Below are 22,300 nucleotides of genomic sequence, written 5' to 3' on the forward strand. Positions count from 1 at the left end.
CATTGGTCGGCGGCATGCGTGACGTCATCGACAATAACAGGAAGTGGAGGCCGCAAGAACCGAGAGTCCGAGCTGCAGCCCCAGATCGGTCAGTCCGATACTCGGCACCTCCCCGCCGCCGGTGACCAGGCCTCGCTCTCGGGCCCGGTTTAAAGGCCCCGCGAATCCCCCCGCTCCTGGTTTGGGATCCAGACGGTATTTAAACTCCTTCCAAACCACTAGGCAGGGTCGGGAATGAGACCGGGAGGAGGGCCTACTCCACCCCGGGCCCAACCCTCTCCCCGGTTCCATCCCTGGTCTCAAATCCGCTCCTGGGCCAACCCCTGCTCCACCCCTGCTCCACTATCACCACCATCTCCCCCCCCTTGGAAAAGGGGTAAAACCACTGGCTAGCACTGAGCTCCCCACACCAGGGGCCCCAGTTAGATTAGATTAGATTAGAGATACAGCACTGAAACAGGCCCTTCGGCCCACCGAGTCTGTGCCGACCATCAACCACCCATTTATACTAATCCTACACGAATCCCATATTCCTACCAAACATCCCCACCTGTCCCTATATTTCCCTACCACCTACCTATACTAGTGACAATTTATAATGGCCAATTTACCTATCAACCTGCAAGTCTTTTGGCTTGTGGGAGGAAACCGGAGCACCCGGAGAAAACCCACGCAGACACAGGGAGAACTTGCAAACTCCACACAGGCAGTACCCGGAATCGAACCCGGGTCCCTGGAGCTGTGAGGCTGCAGTGCTAACCACTGTGCCACTGTGCCACTGCCTGCTCTGCTGGGATTCCCATTGGGGTTCTGTACTGGCCCCAGGAGTTGGAACCAGCCATGATCTCATTGCATGGCAGGACATGCTCGAGGGGCCGAATAGCCAGCACCCATTAGAGCTGGCAAAGTTTGGGTTTGTTAGTGACGCCATTTTGGGGTCAGCCATAGCTCAGTGGAAAGCGCTGTAATGTCAGAAGTTTGTGAGCTCAAGTCCCCACTCCAGAGCTTGAGCCCATAGCCCAGGCCGACACTCCCAGTGCTGCACTGCGAGAGATGCAACCTTTTGGATGAGATGTCAAACCGAGGTCCCTGTCTGGCCTCTTGGGTGGATGTAAAAGAGCCCTTGGTACTATTGGAAGAAGAGCAGAGATGTTCTCCCTGGTGTCCTGGCCAATATTTGTACCTCAACCAGCATCACTTTAAAACAAAAACAGATGATCTGGTTGTTGTCACATTGCTGTTTGTGAGAGTTTGCTGTGTGCAAGTTGGCTGATGTGTTTCATACATTGCTACAGTGACGGTACGCCTCTGCTGTAAAGTGCATTGGGACATTGTAGAAGTGCATGTGTTTTCTTCCCCTTCCATTGTGGTTGAGCCAGCTCTCCGACACTTGGCTCCGATACTGGAGGCCCACTGGCATCTTCAGGAAAGGAAGTGAGGCAGATTGTGGGAGAATTGTGATTTCTGTGTGAATTAGGCAGGATTGCCTGGTAAACTCTGCTGACCATCTCGCTGTTTTTTCCCATCCTGCTCCCACAGCTCAGTGAAGCCACCATGCATGCCATATTTGGTAGGAGAAAGACCCCGGAGGAGATGCTGCGGCAGAACCAGCGGGCCCTGAATCGGGCTATGCGGGAGCTGGACCGTGAGCGAATGAAACTGGAACAGCAGGAGAAGAAAATCATTGCGGATATCAAGAAAATGGCAAAACAAGGACAAATGGTATGTGTGTGAGAAGTGTCTTAAGGACTTCTTTCATTGTGGGGAGGGTAGCTTGATGCTATTTTTGGTTACGGAGCTCCACCTGTTGTGAAGTATAAGATGGAGTTCTATGTCACAGTTTCCTAGTGGTTAACTACATAGTTAAATGACCATTAATTGGTATCTCGGCTGCTGATTCCAGACAAATGTGCACTAAATCATAGAATTTGAACTAGAAGGAAGCAAAACACTGAGTTATTTAGTTACTGTAAATTAGTGACCCTGGCAGTGTACATCCTATGAGATGAACCAACTCAACATTTATCTGTGAGCAATTACAGAGGAAATCTGTTATATTCCCATCATGACGCTGCTTGTGGTAAGTCAGAGAATCCGCTGTTTTATCCGGATAGGAATGCTGATTTTCCCCATTGGATAGAATGCAGGTGTGTCACCCTTTTAAAGTTAGCAGGTATAATTCCTGTAGATTCATGAAATGAATGCTGCTGTCTGTTGTAGATCTGGCTGTTAATCTAGGCTTTGTTTAATAATGCAGATTCTAGACTTTGTGGAATTGGTATGTTCTTTGTGAGAGAGGGAGGTGAAATGCGCATTCCTTTAAGATGGTTTTGTTCAACACCTAGAAAGTGTTGAGGGCAGAATGTAGAAAGTTTAAATCGTCCTAATTGTAAGAATGACTCCTAAAGAGTTTAAGGTTTCCTATATTGAGCCCCCAGCCTTGAACCATTCAGTTTGTTGTAACATACTTCTCCATGGTCTGTTACAGCGGGTTTAAAAAAAAAAAATTGTTTGTGGGATGTGGGCGTCGCTGGCTAGGCCAGCATTTATTTCCCATCCGTAATTGCCCTTGAGAAGGTGGTGGTGAGCTGCTGCCTTGAACCGCTTGCAGTCCTTGGGGTGTAGTCACACCGACAGTGCTGTTATGGCAGGTGTTCCAGGATTTTGAACCAGCAACAGGAAGGAACGGCAATATATATCCAAGTCAGGATGGTGTGTGGCTTGGAGGGGAACTTGCAGGTGGCGGTGTTCCCGTGCATCTGCTGCTCTTGTCCTTCTAGTTGGTAGAGGCCGTGGGTTTTGCCGACGAAGGAGCCTTAGTGCGTTGCTGCAGTGCATCTTGTAGATGGTACACACTGCTGCCACAGTGCATCGGTGGTGAAGGGAAAGAATATTTCTGGTGGTGGATGGGGTGCCAATCAAGCGGGCTGCTTTGTCCTGGATGGTGTCGAGCTTCTTGAGTGTTGTTGGAGTTGCACCCATCCAGGCAAGTGGAGAGTATTCCATCACACTCTTAACTTGTGCCTTTTAGATGGTGGACAGGCATTGGGGAGTTAGGAGGTGAGTTACTTGCCACACAATTCCCAGCCTCTGACCTGATCTTGTAGCCACAGTATTTATGTGGCTGGTCCAGTTTAGTTTTTGGTCAATGGTAACCCCCAGGAAGTTGATAGTGGGGGATTCAGTGATGGTAATGCCTTTGAACATCAAGGAGAGATGATTAGATTCTTATAGGAGTGATTCTTACAATCAGGACGATTTAAGCTTTCTACATTCTGCCCTCAACACTTTCTAGGTATAGACTGAGAAAGTGGAAGGCAAGGCTGGTAGGAGCAGATCTAGGAGTCAATGACATGGAATGAATGAGCCAGTCAGATGTAGTAGAGTACATTGCCAGGGTTCAAATACATCTTGTGATTTGGTGTAACCAAGATGTTTTGCCCAAAATATTGCAGGAATTGTGTAATGGTGTGCAAGATGTATATATCGGGAAAGACTGAACAGGCTGGGGCTCTTTTTTTCTAGAAAGAGAAAGCTGCTCGGGGTGACCTATTGGAGGTCTTCAAAATTATGAAAGGGTTTGTTAGGGTAGAGATAGTGAAGTTGCTTCCAGTTATGGAGGAGTCCAGAACTAGAGACCCTAAATATAAAATGTTCAGTAATAAATCCAATACAGATCAGGAGAGACTTCTTTACCTGCAGAGTAGTTGGAATGTGGAACTCATTCTGACAAGGAGTAGTTGAGGCGAATAGCGTAGGTGCATTTAAGATGCACATGAGGGAGAAAGGAATAGAAAGGTATGCTGGTAGGATGAGATGAAGTAGGGTGGGAGGAGGCTCGTGTGGAGCAGACACACCGGCATAGATCAGTTGGGCCGAATGGCCTGTTTTTGTGCTGTAAATTTGATGTCATCCTTTGTGATTGAGTAGCTGTAGACTTTCACTGAATGCATCTCTTTTCGAACCCCTAGGATGCGGTTAAAATAATGGCAAAAGACTTGGTGCGGACACGACGCTATGTGAAAAAGTTCATCATGATGAAGGCGAATATCCAGGCTGTGTCCCTGAAGATCCAGACGCTGAAATCTAACAACACCATGGCCCAGGCCATGAAGGGAGTCACCAAGGCCATGGCCACCATGAACAAACAGGTGAGGTGGCCACCCATACCCTGTTCTCTTCATACAGAAAAACATTCTATGTGAGGGACACGCATACTGGGGAAATTAGGTGGGCCACTGAAAGCAGGTTGCAAGGAGAGAGAGAGTGGTTTAGCGAAGGAATCCAGACAGTGGGACCTCGTTGGCTGTATGTTTGGCAGCCAGTGTATTGCACAAGGAGTCATAGCAACGGAGTGTTCAGAGGCAGAGTTGTGGGACTGGAGGAGGTTACACGGATGCAGAGGGGTGACTGGAATGAACCACGATTGCATAAAAAATACACGGAATATACACTTAACCAGTGACTGTGAAGAGTAAAGATGGGTAACTATTTGAATGCAGACTCTACATCAGAACTGACAGATCCCACCCAAGTTATTCAACTGTCCTTTTACAGATGCTGACAGCCCTGATGTGAATTTGCAGTGTGTTTTATTGTGTTCATCCTAGTAGCCAGACTTCACTATAGACATCTGTCTTCTATTTCAGTGTCCACTATTTGTAGTTTTTCTTTTGACAATGGGATTAGTAGTCCTGCACTTGTGGTAGACAGAGTAGACAGAGAGAAACTGTTCCTGTTGTTGAAGTTTCGAGAACCAGAGGACACCGATTTAAGGGGATTGGCAAAAGAAGCAATGGCGACATGGAAAACCTTTTTCACGCAGAAAGTGGTTGGGATCTAGCATGCACTGCCTGAGAGTGTGGTGGAGGCAGATTCAATTGAGGTCTTCAAAAAAGAATTGGATAATTGATAATTATCTGAAGAGAAAACATTTGCAGGGCTACGGGGAAAAGGCGGGGGTGTGGGACTAGGTGAGATGCTGTTGCAGAGAGCCGGCATGGACACGATGGGCTGAATGGCCTCCTCCTGTTCTGTGACCATTCTATATGATTCTATACCCGGGTGTTCTGTCACGCGGAGCCGAGACCCCGACCTTTATCCCCGCACCCCACCACCCTGTGCTCTGCTTTCCAGCTGAAACTGCCTCAGATTCAGAAGATCATGATGGAGTTTGAGAAGCAGTCGGAGATCATGGACATGAAGGAGGAAATGATGAATGATGCCATTGATGATGCCATGGGCGATGAAGATGACGAGGAAGAGAGGTCAGTGAAGAGCATCCCATGGGAGATGACGGGGAAGCGGGATGTGGAGCAGTATAGTCCCCTTTAAGCATGAGGAACAGGAGGAGGCCTTTCAGCCCTTCCATCCTGTTCAACCATTCATGATCATATCCTTATTTTGAGTCTTGGCTTGACCCATTACCAGGTCTCGGGTCCCAGGTTCTGCCAGCTCCCTGATGTGATGGTGATCCACCCTGGTGACTCACTGCTGGTTTCCAGAGATCAAGGAGATCACTCTGTCTTGAATTGCTGGTGCCAGGCACATCACACTGCCCATCAGGGGGCGCAGTTTGGACAGGAGTGCCCTGTGTGACCTACTACTTGTAGCTGCGAAAATAAAAATGTCCTACAGCACAAAAGCATCCCATTCAGCCCGTCATTTCTGTATTTGTGCTCTGAGCCATCCAATTACTCCCTTTCCCCATACCCATTAAAATCTTTTTTCAAATCTCCGTCCACTCTCCTTTTTAAAAGTTATTACAGATTCTGCTATCGTTGTTTCTGATCGAGCATTCTAAACTCTGTCCTCACAAGCCTCTGCATGATAATGAAAGAAATTCTGGCATCTTCTGTTGTTCCTTTGCATGCTATCTTAAACTGGTTAAAAAAAAAAGTAACTTGTGAAGAGAGCATATGTGAGCTATAAAGGGATATAGATAGGTTAAGTGAGTGGGCAAAGACCTGGCAAATGGAATATAAAGTGGGAAAGTGTGAAATTGCCCACTTTGGCAGGAAGAATAAAAAAGAAGCATATTATCTAAATGGTGAGAGATTGCAGAGCTCTGAGAAGCAGAGGGATCTGGGTGTCATAGTGCATGATTTGCAAAAGTTAGTAAGCAGGTACAGCTTGTAATTAGGAAAGCTATTAGAATGTTATTGTTTATCGGGGGGGGAATTGAATATAAAAGTAGGGAGGTTATGCTTCAGCTATACAGGGAATTGGTGAGACCATATCAGGAGTACCGTGTACAGTACTGGTCTCCTTATTTAAGGAAGGATGTAAATGAGTTGGAGGCAGTACAGAGACGGTTTACTGGACTAATACTTGGAATGGGCGGGCTGTCTTGTGAGCAAAGATTGGACAGGCTAGGCTTGTATTCGCTGGAATTTAGAAGAATAAGAGGCGACTTGATTGAAACATACAAGATCCTGAGGGGTCTTGACAGGGTGGATGTGGAAAGGATATTTCCCCTTGTGGGAGAATCTAGAACTAGGGGTCACTGTTTAAAAATAAGGGGTTCTCCCATTTAAGACAGAGCTGAGGAGAAATTTTTTCTCTGAGGGTCATGAGTTTTTGGAATTCTCTTCCTCAAAAGGCGGTGGAAGCAGAGTCTTTGAATATTTTTAAGGCCGAGGTAGATAGATTCTTGATAAGCAAGGGGGTGAAAGGGTATTGGGGGTAGGTGGAAATGTGGAGTAATCAGGTCGGCCATGAACTTATTGAACGGCGGAGCAGGCTCGAAGGGCTGAGTGGCCTACTCCTGCTCCTAATTCGTATGTTTGTATGTGTCCTCTAGTTACTGATTCATCGTCCAGTGAAATTATTTTCTCCCCGATTAAAGAACAGTAAACACAGATGGAAGATGATGTGTGTGTGCGGTGGGTGTGATCAGGACTGGGTTTGTCTGTGGGAATGTAGTGCACCCCAACTAGACTGCACTTGCATGTGAGATTGGGCAATGTGCTCGATGGGCTGTTGGGTGCCATGAGACCACACCCCAGCGAGAATCTGTGTTTCACGAGAGATGGAGGTAGTAACTCGGGAACAGAGAAAGACGGAGATGACTGTGTGACCGGATGACCTGGTTGTTCATGAGATTTGGTTGGCTGGAGATCATTTATAAAATTGTTTCTGGATATTCACGTGCATGGTGGGACTGTCTCTGTGCAGCACCACACTGAGAGAAGTGACACATTGCAGTATTCCTTCCATTCGGCCAAGCTTCCAGTCCCAGTCTCAGACTGGGAATGCTGCCTATGATGGAGCCTGTAGTCTGCTAATGTTTATTAACGTGTGATGGATGGATCTTTACGTTGGAAATCCATGATTAGAATTCATCCAGCAATAGAAACATAGAAAAATAGGAGCAGGCGTAGGCCATTCGGCCCTTCGAGACTGCTGCACCATTCAATACGATCATGGCTGATCATCCAAACTCAGTACCCGTTCCTGCTTTCTCCCCGTATCCCTTTAGCCCTAAGGACTATACCTAACTCTTGAATATATTTAATGATTTGGCCTCAATTGCTTTCCGTGGTAGCGAATTCCACAGGTTCACCACTCTCTGGGTGAAGAAATCTCTCCTCATCTTGGTCCTAAATGACTTACCCCTTACCCTTAGACTGTGACCCCTGGTCCTGGACTCCCCCGCCATCGGGAACATCCTTCCTGCATTTAGTCTGTCCAGTCCTGTTAGAATTTTGTAGGTTTCTGAGATCCCCTCTCATTCTTCTAAACTCTAGCGAATACAAGCCTAATCGACCCAATCTCTCTTCATACGTCAGTCCTGCCATCCCAGGAATCAGTCTGGTAAACCTTCGCTGCACTCCCTCCATAGCAAGAATATCCTTCCTCAGATAAGGAGACCAAAACTGCACACAATACTCAAGGTGTGGTCTCACCAAAGCCTTGTATAATTGCAGCAAGACATTCCTGCTCCTGGACTCGAATCCTCTTGCTATGAAGGCCAACATACCATTTGTCGTCTTAACTGCCTGCTGCACCTTTCAGCGACTGGTGCACAAGGACACCCATGTCTCGCTGCACCTCCCCCTTTCCCAATCTATCGCCACTCAGATAATCTGCCTTCCTGTTTTTGTCTCCAAAGTGGATAACCTCACACTGCATCTGCCATGCGTTTGCCCACTCACTCAACCTGTCTAAATCACACTGGAGCTTCTCTGCATCCTCCTCACAGCTCACACTCCCACCCAGCTTTGTGTCATCTGTATCATTAATATATATTGTGAATAGCTGGGGTCCTAGCACTGATCCCTGCGGTACTCCACTAGTCACTGCCTGCCACTCGGGAAAAAGACCCGTTTATTCCTACTTTTTGTTTCCTTTCTGCCAGCCAGTTCTCTATCCATGTCAGTACCTTACCCCCAATCCTATGAGCTTTAAGTTTGCACGCTAATCTCTTATGTGGGACCTTATTGAAAGCCTTTGGAAAGTCCAAATACACCACATCCACTGGTTCTCTCTTATCTATTCTACTAATTACATCCTCAAAAAATTCCAGTAGATTTGTCAAGCATGATTTCCCTTTCGTAAATCCATATTGACTTTGTCCAATCCTGTCACTGTTTTCTAAGCGCTCTGCTATTACATCTTTTATAATGGACTCTAGCATTTTCCCCACTACTGATGTCAGGCTAACCGGTCTATAATTCCCTGTTTTCCCTCTGCCTCCTTTTTTAAATAGTGGGGTTACATTAGCTACCCTCCAATCCGTTGGAACTGTTCCAGAGTCAATAGAATTTTGAAAAATGACCAGCAATGCATCTACGATTTGTAGAGCCACTTCCTTAAGTATTCTGGGATGTAGATTATCAGGCCTTGGGGATTTATCGGCCTTCAATCCCATCAGTTTCCCTAACACCATTTCCCTACTAACACTGATTTCATACAGTTCTTCCTTCTCACTAGACCCTATGTTCCCCAACATTTCTGGGCGGTAATTTGTGTCCTCCTCTGTGAAGCCAGAAACAAAGTGTGTATTTCATTGTTCTGCCATTTCTTTGTTCCCCATTATAAATTCCCCCATTTCTAACTGTAAGGGATCCATATTTGTCTTCACTAATCTTTTTCCTTTTCACATATTTATAGGAGCTTTTACAGTCAGTTTTTATGTTCTCTGCAAACTTACTCTCATGCTCTATTTTCACCTTAATCATTCCCTTTGTCCTCCTTTGCTGAATTCTAAACTGCTCCCAATCCTCAGGTTTGCTACTTATTCTGGCCATTTTATACTAATGAGGCAACAACACTAAGAACAGACTTTAGTCTCTAGGGGACTGGAATTCAAACAAGTGGAAGTTATGTTACAGCTGTTCTGAGCTCTGGTTAGACCCCATTTCGAGCACTGTGTTCACCTCAGGAAGGATATATTGGCCTCGGAGAGGGTGCAGCACTGGGGCAAAAGGTTAAATTCTGAGGACAGGTTGCATAGACAAGGCTTGTAGTCCCTCGAGTATAGGAGATTAAGGGGTGATCTATATAAGGGGTTTAAGATGATTAAAGGAGTTGATAGAAACTGTTTCTTCTGGTGAGGGGCGAACTAGGGGGCATAACCTTCAAATTTGAGCTAGGCCTTTCGGGGTGATGTTAGGAAGCACCTCTGTACAAAGGGTAGTGGAAATCTGGAACTTCTTTCTCCCCCCACACACACAGCTGTTGGGATTGGGGGTCAATTGAACATTTCAAGACTGAGATGGATAGATTTTTTTTGAGTTAGGGTATTCAGGGTTGCAGAAGCAAGGTGGGTAAGATGGAGTTGAGGGACAGATCAGCCATGATCTAATTGAATGAGGGGCTGAATGGCCTCGTCTTGTTCCTATGTACCAAATCTCCAGATCACAAAATACAAACGGGACAAACCAGTGAATAACAGCAAGCACAAATAGGATTGAGCAGCCTGCAATAAAAACAATGCTGGAAATACTCTGCCGGTCAGGTAGTATCTGTGGAGAGAGAGAGAAGCAGAGTTAACGTTTCAGGCCTGTGACCTTTCATCGGACGTTGAAAGGACTCAGACCTGAAACATTAATTCTGCTTCTCTCTCCACAGGTATTGCCTGATCTGTTGAGCATTTCCAGCATTGTCTGTTTTTATTTCAGATTTCCGGCATCCGCGGCATTTTGCTTTTATTTGAGCAGCCTGCAGATTGGGCGGGGGATTGGGGGGGTGTGGTGGTGGTGGTGAGGAGGGGGCGTTGGCTGTGTGGTCCACATGTCAGTTTGGTGATCCCTGGATCAGGGCTTCAGATTTTCTTTTCTCCTGTCTGGCCTCAAGGCTCAGAAAGGGCAATCCTGACCTCGGACTGTTCACCTTCAGGGCTCTGATCTGGTCGCTCTGCAGTTAATATGAAGAGAATAAATTGATGAAGCTTCAGTTGGGTGCTGAACTAACTCTCTTTTGTCTTTGTAGTGATGCTATCGTGTCTCAGGTACTGGATGAACTTGGTCTGAATCTGACTGATGAACTGTCCAGTAAGTATCTCTGCTGATTGGCAGCATCTCTTGCACGTATAGGACAGGTCAGAAATTGCGGCTTTTGTAAATTCCTAGATAACTTGCTTATGCAGTGTTATCCGAACAGCTTGTCTAATGAGTGAGCTGTTTCTGAGCTGACTAGTTATGCTTTCCTGTCTTGCATGTGTTAATGGTTCTATCAGCATCTTTTAAGACGTGCTAAGTTACTGCCGGTGGCTGTTTGACAGTAGCACAAAACTCAAGTACAGATTAATGGTTGCCCGGAGATCCAGTGCATAAGTGGGACCTCGAGAAGGAAGGACTTGCGTTTTATAGCGCACTGTTTACAACCTCAGGACATCCCAACACACTTTACAGTCGATGTAGTGTTTCTGAAGTGTAGTCAGTGCTGTAGGAAACGTGGCAGTCAATTTGCGCACAGCAAGCTCCCACAAACACCAGTGTGATAATGATCAGATCATCTGGTTTTTTTTAAGTGATGTTGGTTGAGCGATAAATAAATACTAGGAGAACTTCCCTGCTCTTCAAAATAGTTATGGGATTTTTTTTACATCCTCCTGAGAGGGCAGACAGGACCTTGGGTTAACGTCACAACTGAGAGATGACACGTCTGACAGTGCAGCGCTCCCTCAGTACTGGCACTAGGAGTGTCAGCCTGGACTATGTACTCAACTCTCTGGAGTGGGGCTCTAGCACCCATGGCTTCTGACCTCCGAAGTGAGATCCCTACCCACAAGTTTGCCTGCAGTCTGACCTGAGATGGCTCCCAGTCAAGCAACACCCTGATTCTAAAATTCTCATTCTTGTTTTCAAATTCCTTCATGGCCTCGCCCCTCTCTCATAATCTCCTCCAGCCCGCAACCCTCTGATATCTGTGCTCCTCTAATTCTGGCCTCTTAAATACCCCCATTGCTGCACCGTTGGCTGTACCTGCAGCTGCCTGGGCCCTAAACTCTGGAATTCCCTCCCTAATCCTCTCTGTCTCTAAAACGCTCCTTAAAACCTCTTTGACGAAGCTTTTGGTCATCTGCCCTAATATGTCCTTATGTGCCATGGTGGCTAATTTTGTTTTATGATCCTGTGAAGCGCTCTGGGACATTCTGTTACCTAACAGCCAAAGACTTGCAGGTTGATAGGTAAATTGGCCATTATAAATTGCCCCTAGTGTAGGTAGGAGAATTGTGGGGATGTGGTAGGAATATGGGGTTAATGTAGGATTAGTATAAATGGGTGGTTGTTGGTCGGCACAGACTCGGTGGGCCGAAGGGCCTGTTTCAGTGCTGTATTTCTAAATAAAATAAATAAAAGGCACTGTATAAATGAAAGTTATTGTTGGTATCGCCAGTGGTCCCGAGCTGATTCTGGTACAGTGAACTGTCCCCTGTCCAGAGGATTTCTCACCGTTCACTCCTTATTTACAGACCTCCCGAGCACTGGAGCGTCACTCAGTGTTGCTGCTGGGAAGAAGGCGGAACCGGTGGTCCTGGAAGACGCAGATGCCGACTTGGAAAAACGGCTGAAAAATCTCCGTAAAGACTGAGGGAGCCGATTTTTTTTCTTTGTTTTTATTTTAAATCGGGGGGTGGGGGGGAGGGGAGGATGAGTAATATGGAGAGATATTGATTTTGTTATCCTTTTTCTTTTGTTGTTTATGGGAATAATTGTCAAGGTATACGGCTGGCACAAGAGCAAGATTCTGCAGGACCTTCTCTGTCCTGTAGGCACACGTGCCTGACACAGTATGGCATGACAGCGCTGCTAACTTGAAAACGAGCAAAAACTGAGAGTCACTGCTTTTTCCAGAAGCCAGGCAGCCTGCTGGTAAAGATAGGATCTTATATGCGGGCAGTTTCTTTTTTTTGTTCTTATTCCTGCCTGTACTCCCTCTGCCACCCGTGTGTTGATACCCACCAAAGTGAGAGTGCACAAAGTTCTGGCCACCTAATCTCCACAGAAACTTGCTTCAAGGAAGGTATTAAAACTTTACCAGATAAATGGGAAGGCAATGTGACTGTGTATCTACATAGATTTTTTTTGATTCTGTTTAATGCAAGGTGCGATGAAGTTCTCCTGGTTACCAAGTGATTGCTAGAAGGGACTCCGACTCCCGTGATGTCCTTTGGCGGGCATGCCCTGTGGAAATGGGTACAGTTACAACAATGCCCGTCTAGACTGGCACCACTTCACATCACATTGACCAACCTGTACGATCACTGGTGTAGAATTGGAATTTCCGTTCTGCCCGTGTGTGCACGTTCTTTTAATACCACACCAGCGGGTCTGAGCAGCAGCTGTCACGGTACATGTGACGGCACCTCCTCTCCTAAAGTTGAGCCTCTACCAGCTGTTCAACTTGGGAAGGTATTGCAGTCCAGCCTGATCCTGTGCACATTTTCCATCCTGTCACTGAGGAGCAGGAGTTTGATTTCCACCCTTCCCCACCCCCATCCCCCATGCTTACCCCACTTACCCCAACTCTGGCGCCCCCTCAGAAGTGCTGAGGCCGTTTGTGGTGTCCCAGCACCAATTTTAAAGATTTGTTTATTTCTTAATAGACTTGTATCTAAGGGAGTGAGTGCTAAACCCAGAGTGAGGCATGATTCCAGTCTGGCGCTGACCCTTTCACTGTGCGTCAAACTGCTACTGATAACTGAAATTGGGATTCTCCTTAGTGTGCACTTCCTGTCAGCATAGTCCATGAAAAATTCCTACAACATTTATAATGGAATATGCTTGTGTAAACTTGTCACAATATAATTACACTCTCCTGTCACAGTGCCACTATTGGTGGGATGGTGTATTTATAACATGACACGTTTACATAGGAGTTTCCACTATAAAAGTGGACATAGGAATTAATGACTATATAAAATTTCAGGGTAGAATATTTAAATTTGGCCTGAATTATGTCCCTGTAGCCTAGTCTAATTATCCCCCACACTTTAACTACCCATTTGAACGTAACATCACAGGATCTTGATTGGTATTAAATATGGAAGAATGACAGGTGTCACAAAGTTAAGAGCAAGAACAAATTCTGGGCTGTGGTTAGATCTGAGCGTCCAATGTTGTCTCTGCATGAAATGCCACGTTGTCATTTGTGCCCAGGCATGCACTCCCTCGGTCCAAACACTACACATCCCGAGGGTGCTTGCTGGATATCTGGGTTCCCCTCCGCTCGGCAACTGAGAGACTGATCTGAGTGTCCTGGAATCGCGGGCTGCAGCAGTGAGTAAAACCTTTAGTATTAACTGACAATGTGCACGGACGGTGCAATTTGAAGGGGTGGTTGTGCTCTCTGGTTGCTCCTCTGGTGTCAAGGGGTGAGCTGATCTCCTGAGTACCTTCCTGTGAGTCACCTGACAACACTGTGGGGTGCGTTCTGCTATATTTCATTTGTTTTTGAGCCCCAGCTAGTTCCCTGATATCTATAACCCTGTAAAAGCAGACAACACAAATGGGGGTTTTCAGAGTAGGGACTGCAAGTCCAGGCCCTATACTGTTTCAATGGGCAAGTTAATCAGGGGAGACGGTGCTGGGTGTGAAATGTGCTATTTGTCATTAACTTGAAATTAAAATGAACAGATTTGTATCCCAGACGTTTGGTTTGTAAGGCAATGAACGACCCCAATCTCTCACAGCACTAATAATAATTGTGTTTAAAGAGCTTGGATTGTAAAGTATTAATAACCGATTGAGTGAGAGCAGTACAATGCTACTCTCCCTCAGATCTGTACAGCAGAGTTACTTTATCTCGCTGCCCTTGGCGTTGTGCCTATAGCTAGCATGTGAAATCTAGATCTCGGCAGTATGTGAAGAGGATGCTTGTGTGTGTGTGTGTGTGTGTCTTTTGTACTTACAGAGCTGATGGTAATGCACGAGTGTACAACAGCCTCCAGTGTAATCCTGCATTTCTTTTTTAAAAATGAAACCTCGCAAGATGCCTTCTGTACAAGCAGCTGTCGTGATGCACTTTTTGTGAAACTCTCCACCTCCTATTATAGAGAGGGCTGTTAAGAGTGTATGTTATGTATGTTCTACCATTATCTGGAGCTGGGAGTTGGGGCAAGCTGTAGCCTGCACTACATTATTTTTTGCGGGTGCTTTTCTATTGGGGAAGGCTGTTTTTTGTTTGTCTTATTGTCACAATAAATTATGCACCTTTTGGTCATTTTTGAAGTTTTACTGGAGCCCTGAATCTCACTTTGGATGCGACTTTTTAGACTCCCTTGAAGTTAGTGTCGGAACCAGAAATCGGGAGGCCGGGCAGCAATGCAGGTGGCCAAGGGGTGAAGAGCTACTATTCCCACCTCCACCCGCTACCCCAAGGTCAGAAGGTGAGTTTCAGTGATATGAAGAAAAGTTGGATAACTGGTTGGGGATGTAGTGAGAAGAAGGTCTCCACTGGAGTATTGTGTCCAATTCTGGGCACCGTGCATTAGGAAGGATGTGAAGGCTTTAGAGAGGGTTGCAGAAAAGATTTGAGAGTGGTTGCAGGGATGAGGGGCTTCAGTTATGTTGATGGATTGGAGAAGCTGGAACTACTCTCCTTAGAGAAACGAGGGTTGAGAGGAGATTTGATAGAGGTGTTCAAAATCATGAGGGGCCTGGAGTAGATAAAAACTGTTCCCACTAGTGGAATGGTTGAGAACCAGAGGACACTGATTTAAGGTGATTGGCAAAAGAACCAAAGGCGACATGAGGGAAAACCTGTTTACAAAGCGAGTGATTATAATCTGGAATGCACTGCCTGATAGTATGGAGGCACATTCAATTGTGGCTTTCAAAAAGCAATTGGATATACACCTGAATGGAAAAAATTTGCAGGGCCACGGGAAAAGGGCGGGGAATGGGACTAGTTAAATTGCTCGTATCGAGAGCCGCCATGGGATCGACAGGCTGAATGGCCTCCAGTGCTATAACAGGGATTCAGGATGTGGTGAGTAGGTGATGGTTGATCTGCAGAAAAGTAAACAAGCTGTGAGCCTTACTTCGGTTGTGGGTAAAATGTTGGAAAAGGTTATAAGAGACAGGATTTATAATCATCTTGAAAAGAATAAGTTCGTTAGCGATAGTCAGCACGGTTTTGTGACGGGTAGGTCGTGCCTCACAAACCTTATTGAGTTTTTCGAGAAGGTGACCAAACAGGTGGATGAGGGTAAAGCAGTGGATGTGGTGTATATGGATTTCAGTAAGGCGTTTGATAAGGTTCCCCACGGTAGGCTATTGCAGAAAATACGGAAGTATGGGGTTGAAGGTGATTTAGAGCTTTGGATCAGAAATTGGCTAGCTGAAAGAAGACAGAGGGTGGTGGTTGATGGCAAATGTTCATCCTGGAGTTTAGTTACTAGTGGTGTACTGCAAGGATCTGTTTTGGGGCCACTGCTGTTTGTCATTTTTATAAATGACCTGGAAGAGGGTGTAGAAGGGTGGGTTAGTAAATTTGCGGATGACACAAAGGTCGGTGGAGTTGTGGATAGTGCCGAAGGATGTTGTAGGGTACAGAGGGACATAGATAGGCTGCAGAGCTGGGCTGAGAGATGGCAAATGGAGTTTAATGCGGAAAAGTGTGAGGTGATTCACTTTGGAAGGAGTAACAGGAATGCAGAGTACTGGGCTAATGGGAAGATTCTTGGTAGTATAGATGAACAGAGAGATCTTGGTGTCCAGGTACATAAATCCCTGAAAGTTGCTACCCAGGTTAATAGGGCTGTTAAGAAGGCATATGGTGTGTTAGCTTTTATTAGTAGGGGGATCGAGTTTCGGAGCCACGAGGTCATGCTGCAGCTGTACAAAACTCTGGTGAGACCGCACCTGGAGTATTGCGTGCAGTTCTGGTCACGTAGCTTTAAGTTGAGGGGTGATAGATATAGGACAGATGTCAGAGGTAGTTTCTTTACTCAGAGAGTAGTAGGGGCGTGGAACGCCCTGCCTGCAACAGTAGTAGACTCGCCAACTTTAAGGGCATTTAAGTGGTCATTGGATAGACATATGGATGAAAATGGAATAGTGTAGGTCAGATGGTTTCACAGGTCGGCGCAACATCGAGGGCCGAAGGGCCTGTACTGCGCTGTAATGTTCTAATGTTCTCATCTAATCTAATCTTCCTTGACCACCTCTTGACCCTAAAAATACTCGTTCATCTGAAGTCCATGATGCAACAGCACTCATTCTAGAATTAAACCGTATTAATTGTTGCAGAATTTTAATATTTTTATTATATTAAAAATATTTGTCCAAGCAATGTTGGTTCAAAACAAAAATGTAGGTTGGCACCAGATTGTTCAACCCTGTGCCAGAGCTGATACTGATTGGCTGTGACTTCATCAGAGGTTCATTGAAGACTGGTGATTGGTCAGTACATTCAGTAGATTTCCATGTTGCAGATTGGCTGAATCTTCAACGGTGATGGTTGGTCAACATGTACGTACTGGCGGGAAGACTAGGAGCAGGAAGAGATCCAAAATGTTGAGGTGTAGCAAATGTCCTTGGGGCGATGGGGGTTGGAGGGGAGGGCAGACACCTGGTGGCTGAGTTTGTGGGTATGGATGGTAGCTGTCCAGATTCAGGCACTTTCTGTTCTCCGTGTTGTCACTGTGATGCCTTGCCTATTTTGGGGAGAGGAGGAATATTGGCGGGAAACATTTTCAAATTCTGATTTTTACTTTTTTTTCCTCCCTCCTTTTCTACATCCTCCACTGCTTCCCCATTCAGGATGGAGAACTGGGACACTGAGATGTCAATAGTGGTCTGACTGTCATGGCGACCTGATTAAACTTGCTCACTCGGGGGCACGAGCAAAATACTGCAGGTGCTGGAAATCTGAAATAAAGACAGAAAAGTCTGGGAATAGTCCGGTCTGGCAGCATCTGTGGAGAGAGATACTGAGTTAACGTTTCAGTTCGATGACCCTTCATCAAAACATCGCTGAGTATTTCCAGCATTTTCTGTCTTTATTTCATTAAGGGCTCGGTCTTGCCTTATGTTAAGAGCCAGCTTCTCCATGTGGTAACATTTTACCGTGAATGGTTTCGAGCTCAGTCTCCTAAATACTGCAAGTATTGAATTGACATGAAAAGGTTCTTTCACTAAGAACTGAGCACTGTGGCTCAGGTTGTTGTGGAGAGGGGGTTAAGCTGAAACATCCCACTAGTGTAGATTAATGTGCATACACACCTGAAGTGCTGTATAGCTCATGCTTAGAAATGAAAATTGCAAATTAAATACGAAGATGTTTGCTTTAAAAGTGAATTGAATTTTATCACAAATGAGTTCACCGACTGACAACGACTGAAGTTTGAGTTGGTATTGAGACAAAGAAACATTTGCCTTTAAGTGGATCTATATTACATCTCTGAAACACGTGAACAAGGTATTGCACCTTTTAATGTAGTAAAATGTCTCGAGCCTCTTCGCAGAGCTAAGAATGGACACCAAGTGATAGATGAGGAGGCGAGGCAGTGGTGACCAAATGTGGTTGAGGAGGTAGGAGGCTTTTGAAGGGAAGATGAAAGTTCCAGAATGTGGTGGTTAGATGCCACTAAAAGTGGATTGCAGAATATAAAGGGAGGGTAGGGTAGTAGGAATTGGGTTGGGGGTGGGGAGCTAATGGCCGTTGGTGCAGATGAGAATAATATAATTTATTCTGCCACAGCTGAATATCTTGGGACTTGCCAAAAATGGACTCCTCGATGGATGGAAATTGGCTGCGTTTGACGCAGTGAAGAACTATGGAGGGCAACTTCAGTAAAATGTTGAAATAGTGGTGATAATTTTCACTGCCTAGGGTGTGAGCTTGGTTCAGTCTCAGCTCTGATTTGGAAGCATTCGAGGACACAAACTTGGCAAATGTTGCACTGAGGGAGGAGACTTCAAACCAAGTTTTAGGGGGATGTAAAAGATCCCATGGCATTTTGGAAGAGCAGGTTAATCGATATTTCCAGCTAACAGCACCATATAATGGACTAACTGGTTAATGTTTTTTTAGATTTAGAGAGACAGCACTGAAACAGGCCCTTCGGCCGTTAATTATTTAAGTGCCTTTTATTTTTGCATGCTGTATACAAATTGTTTGCTGAAAGAAGTGCTTTAATTGTTTAAGTGTTTGGAATAGTTGGACAGATGTGACACAACTCTATTTAAATGCAAGGCTTTCCGTCACTAACAGCGGTGAAGGTTTTAAAAAAACCTTGCTTGTACTTAATGTCAAGGGTCATGGGCCCTGAATTAGCTTTGCATCATATTGCTTGCCTGACCTAGTCTTACTCCAATGAAAGGCTACTGTATGTCACAGGTGTGAGCTGGGATGGATCCTTCGTGGGTGTGGGATAAGCTGTATATCTCACATCCTTTATACAATCAAATAAAATCAGAACGAGACAGCTCGATGCGACTATCCTGCTGTGGTTCATTCGCCGAGCAGAAGGTTTGTTAGTGAGCGGGATAATAATGGAAACGGACTGAGGAATTCTGGAAGGGGCGGTGAGGATTCGGGCAGCCCAGAGATATAGGTACCTGCAGAAAGAGAGGGACATGTTAATTGAGTGTTACATAATCCTAGTTCGAATGAAGTGGGAAACTGGTTGATGCAGCAGGAACCAACACTAAGCATCCAGCTCCCATACCCTGAGTTCACATCCATTCACGTGGATGAAAGTTTTCTCTGCAGGCTGAAAGGAGCCGATGTGAATTGATTTTGCATGCTCTTGATCCATTTTTTATTTTTAGTGAGTATATTTTACAGAACAAAGTTCCCCTCAATTTAGCATAAACAGAGCACAAATTCAATAATTTTCAAAAGGGAATTGGATATGTACCTGAAGAGGAAATATTTGGCAGGGCTATGGGCAAAAGGACAGAGCAGTGGGGCTAATTGGATAGCTCTTTCAGGAGCGACGGGGCAAGTGGCCTCCTTCGAGGCAGTTGACAATGTCAATCAAGCAGGTCTGGAGAGGCTTGGTGTAGAAAAATGGTACACTAGAGGGTGCTGTTATCAGGCTGGAGCAGGGAAAGGAAATTGGAGAGAAGCATTGGTCATAATAGAACAGCGAGGGAGAGATAAGCAGTTTAATAACACAGTGAGAGAGCTTGGAGGCTAAAGGTGGGAGAAGACTCGCTTGTTGGATGTCAAGCTGCCCCCTCTATCCTAACCCAGCATGGGAGAGAGTTGTAGGAAGATTGGTCAGACAGCATTTCTTCCTGTAGTTACCAGGCAATTGCTCCAATTGTAAAGTTGGGGGTGGGTGGGGGTGGTGAAATCAGTGGCTCAAAACCAGCACTGTCGACCACAATCAGGCAGCGATATTGGATTAAACCCCACTCAACTTGTTCTGATCGTAACATAAGAAATAGGAAGGGTGGGCCATATGGCCCCGTGAGCATGCTGATCTTATTGAATGATTCGAGTGAGGGCGATGAGCAAACTCATGGCAGATCAAGGATGAGGGTTGATAAACCTTTAAGAATTGAAGATTAATCTGCTAGACACTGCAGCACAGGAGAAAAATCATAGGGGCATTAAAAAGATTGAGATTTTTTCAAATTCATTATTAATTGTAAAACAAAATTGAGGTGGGGATGGGTGGAAGGAGAGGCCGATCTCCTGCGTTGGGTGAGTTGAAAGCAGGGGGCCATGTGATTAAAATCTCCGGGAATATGTCCAACCAGAGTTGGGAGACCGGACAGTGCACTAAGTAGGCATGGCATCTGATTTTTACACAATCAGAATGGGGGACGTGGGAAAGACTACTGCCCAGACTGATAACCTCTTCTGGCTGGATCAGGGTGCAGATTCCAGCACTTACCCATGGAAGCAGTTTACCTGGCCCAATGGGTAAGGATCCAAAACCAGAGGACACTGATTTAAGGCAGCTGGCAAAAGAAGCAACAGTGACACGAGAAAAATCTGTTTTACGCAGTGAGTGGTTCGGATCTGGAATGCACTGCCTGAGAGTGTGGTGGAGGCTGAATCAGTCGAGGCCTTCAAGAGAACTAGATAATTATCTGAAGAGAAAAAAGCTGCAGGGCTGCGGGGAAAAGGCAGGGGAGAGTGGGGCTAGGTGAGTTGCTCTTGCAGAGTGCCAGCACGGACACGACGGGCCGAATGGGCTCCTTCCGTGCTGTAACCATTCTATGATTCCATGAATTACCACTAAAACAGGGACACCAAAATGATCATATAGCCATCACTCTCACCAGTCAGCTGCTGTTAAACTTTAAATCCTAATGTTTTCATGCAGCTTTTGTAGGCCTGGGTTGCTTCTTTGCAGTTTTCTTCACCTTTATCTGCAATGCTGGAAATCATTTAAAAAAACCCAAAGTTAAAGGGCAATTGATGATTGTATAGAAAATACATCTAAGGCTCAAACTCCATCCCAAACCTAACCTCCAAGAAAAATCTTCCCCATATACTCCATAGTCCCATAGAGAACAAGATGTGCAACTGGAAAAAGAATTGGGTCGACAGGTAGCAGATATGGGGGTTGAGGGGAGGAAGATGTGAGATGAGAGTAAGGTAACTATAGAGGAAGCATTATTCCTGTAAGTATTAAAAAAAAGTTATATACACTGGGGAAAGTGGGCGGCCTCTTCTGGAGTTTGGGTACAGGTCCAACCAGAACAGTGTGGTGATGGTCTCCCATCTGGAAGGGTCCTACATGAAATTTAGCTTGAGAGCAGTTCTGGACATCACAGCATAAAACTGACCCAAAGGGCAATTTGCAATAAGGAGGGCACGACAGTTGGTATGGAAAATGCTAAATGATCAGTCCCGTAGTGGGTGCTTTGTTGCGGGCGGTCAGGGATGTGGTACATTGTTGTGGCAGTGTTGAGCATTAATCACAAAGCCACATGTGGCCAATGAGCTATCCAGATGTGGTTGAACATCTCTTTTGGGGCATCCAGAATAAGGGGGGGGAAACAATCTTAAAATTAGAGCTAGGCTGTTCAGGTGTGATATGAGGAAGCACTTTTTCACACAAAGGGTAATGGAAATCTGGAACTCTTTCCCCCGCCCCCCCCCCCCCACAAAAGTCTGGATGCTAGAGGGGTCAATAGAAATTTTCAAGACTTGAGATTTTTCATTTGGTAAGAGTATAAGGGGATATGAAGCAATGGAGTTGTTGGTAAAATGAAAAGCGGAGTGTGCGATTATTTTTATTTTGATGGTTGTGAGTGCTTTACTTGGTTACTGAATGGGGCAGATGTTAGTTAAGTGAATAATACACTTATGAAGTACATTTCTCCATATTGCATGAGTGCATGATGGGCGTTAAAAATAGTGCATGTTGCTAAAACAGGTCACATCCTTGTCTAGACAGCAATTTCCATTGGTCCACTGTAGTGTAGAAGGGGCTTTACATTGCATCTAAACCTTGCTAAACTGGGCACCTCAGACAGAAAGTATTGGATTCCCCAGCATTAATGCCCCTCAACTTGATAATGGCAACATTCATACCAAAATAGTTCTCCATCTTTTGCACAACTAAGAGCATTTTCAAATCTCATATGAACAGAGAACTTGCGGGACTGTGTTTCATGGATTTAGCTGGATGAGTAGTACTCAGAAATCCAGCACTAATGATCAGTCAGACTTCATTACACAAGTACAATAGAAACACAGGATCAGCCATGAAATACCCAGAAATTCTTCCCTGGTTTCATTCATTGACAGGCGCTGAGTCAGCTTGCAGCACGACAGTTTAAATTATCCATCATCGTGACACAGCTCTCAATCCCTGCCCTGGGGCTGGCCTCGCCAGATAAACAGGCAAAGTCACCATCAACTCGAATTAGGGAATAGA

The 22,300-nt window shown here is 45.5% G+C and overlaps 1 protein-coding gene and 1 long non-coding RNA gene across 3 annotated transcripts in view; one reads left to right on the forward strand and one right to left on the reverse strand.

Moving 5' to 3' along the window:
* On the forward strand, window positions 1–14,684 carry chmp2a (charged multivesicular body protein 2A). 2 transcript variants are annotated; one of them, XM_068019724.1, is made up of 6 exons: window positions 1–88; window positions 1,540–1,722; window positions 3,972–4,151; window positions 5,137–5,267; window positions 10,435–10,496; window positions 11,921–14,684. In XM_068019724.1, exons 2-6 carry the CDS (start codon window positions 1,555–1,557, stop codon window positions 12,037–12,039), a joined length of 660 nt encoding a protein of 219 aa, XP_067875825.1. In that variant the 5' UTR covers window positions 1–88; window positions 1,540–1,554; the 3' UTR covers window positions 12,040–14,684. The 2 variants fall into 2 exon arrangements, with proteins under 2 accessions (XP_067875825.1, XP_067875824.1); XM_068019723.1 differs by having other exon boundaries at window positions 33–195.
* A 2,003-nt stretch (window positions 14,685–16,687) lies between these two features.
* The window catches only part of LOC137353435 (uncharacterized), a 9,285-nt gene continuing 3,672 nt past the window's right edge, over window positions 16,688–22,300 (reverse strand). The window contains exons 2-3 of the long non-coding RNA XR_010969854.1: window positions 20,694–20,791; window positions 16,688–19,013 (exon numbers count right to left, since the gene is read on the reverse strand). This is a non-coding gene — a long non-coding RNA (uncharacterized lncRNA). The remainder of the gene's footprint in view (window positions 19,014–20,693; window positions 20,792–22,300) is intronic.

Source organism: Heterodontus francisci, chromosome 41, assembly GCF_036365525.1.
Source record: "Heterodontus francisci isolate sHetFra1 chromosome 41, sHetFra1.hap1, whole genome shotgun sequence".
Taxonomy (NCBI): Eukaryota; Metazoa; Chordata; class Chondrichthyes; order Heterodontiformes; family Heterodontidae; genus Heterodontus; species Heterodontus francisci.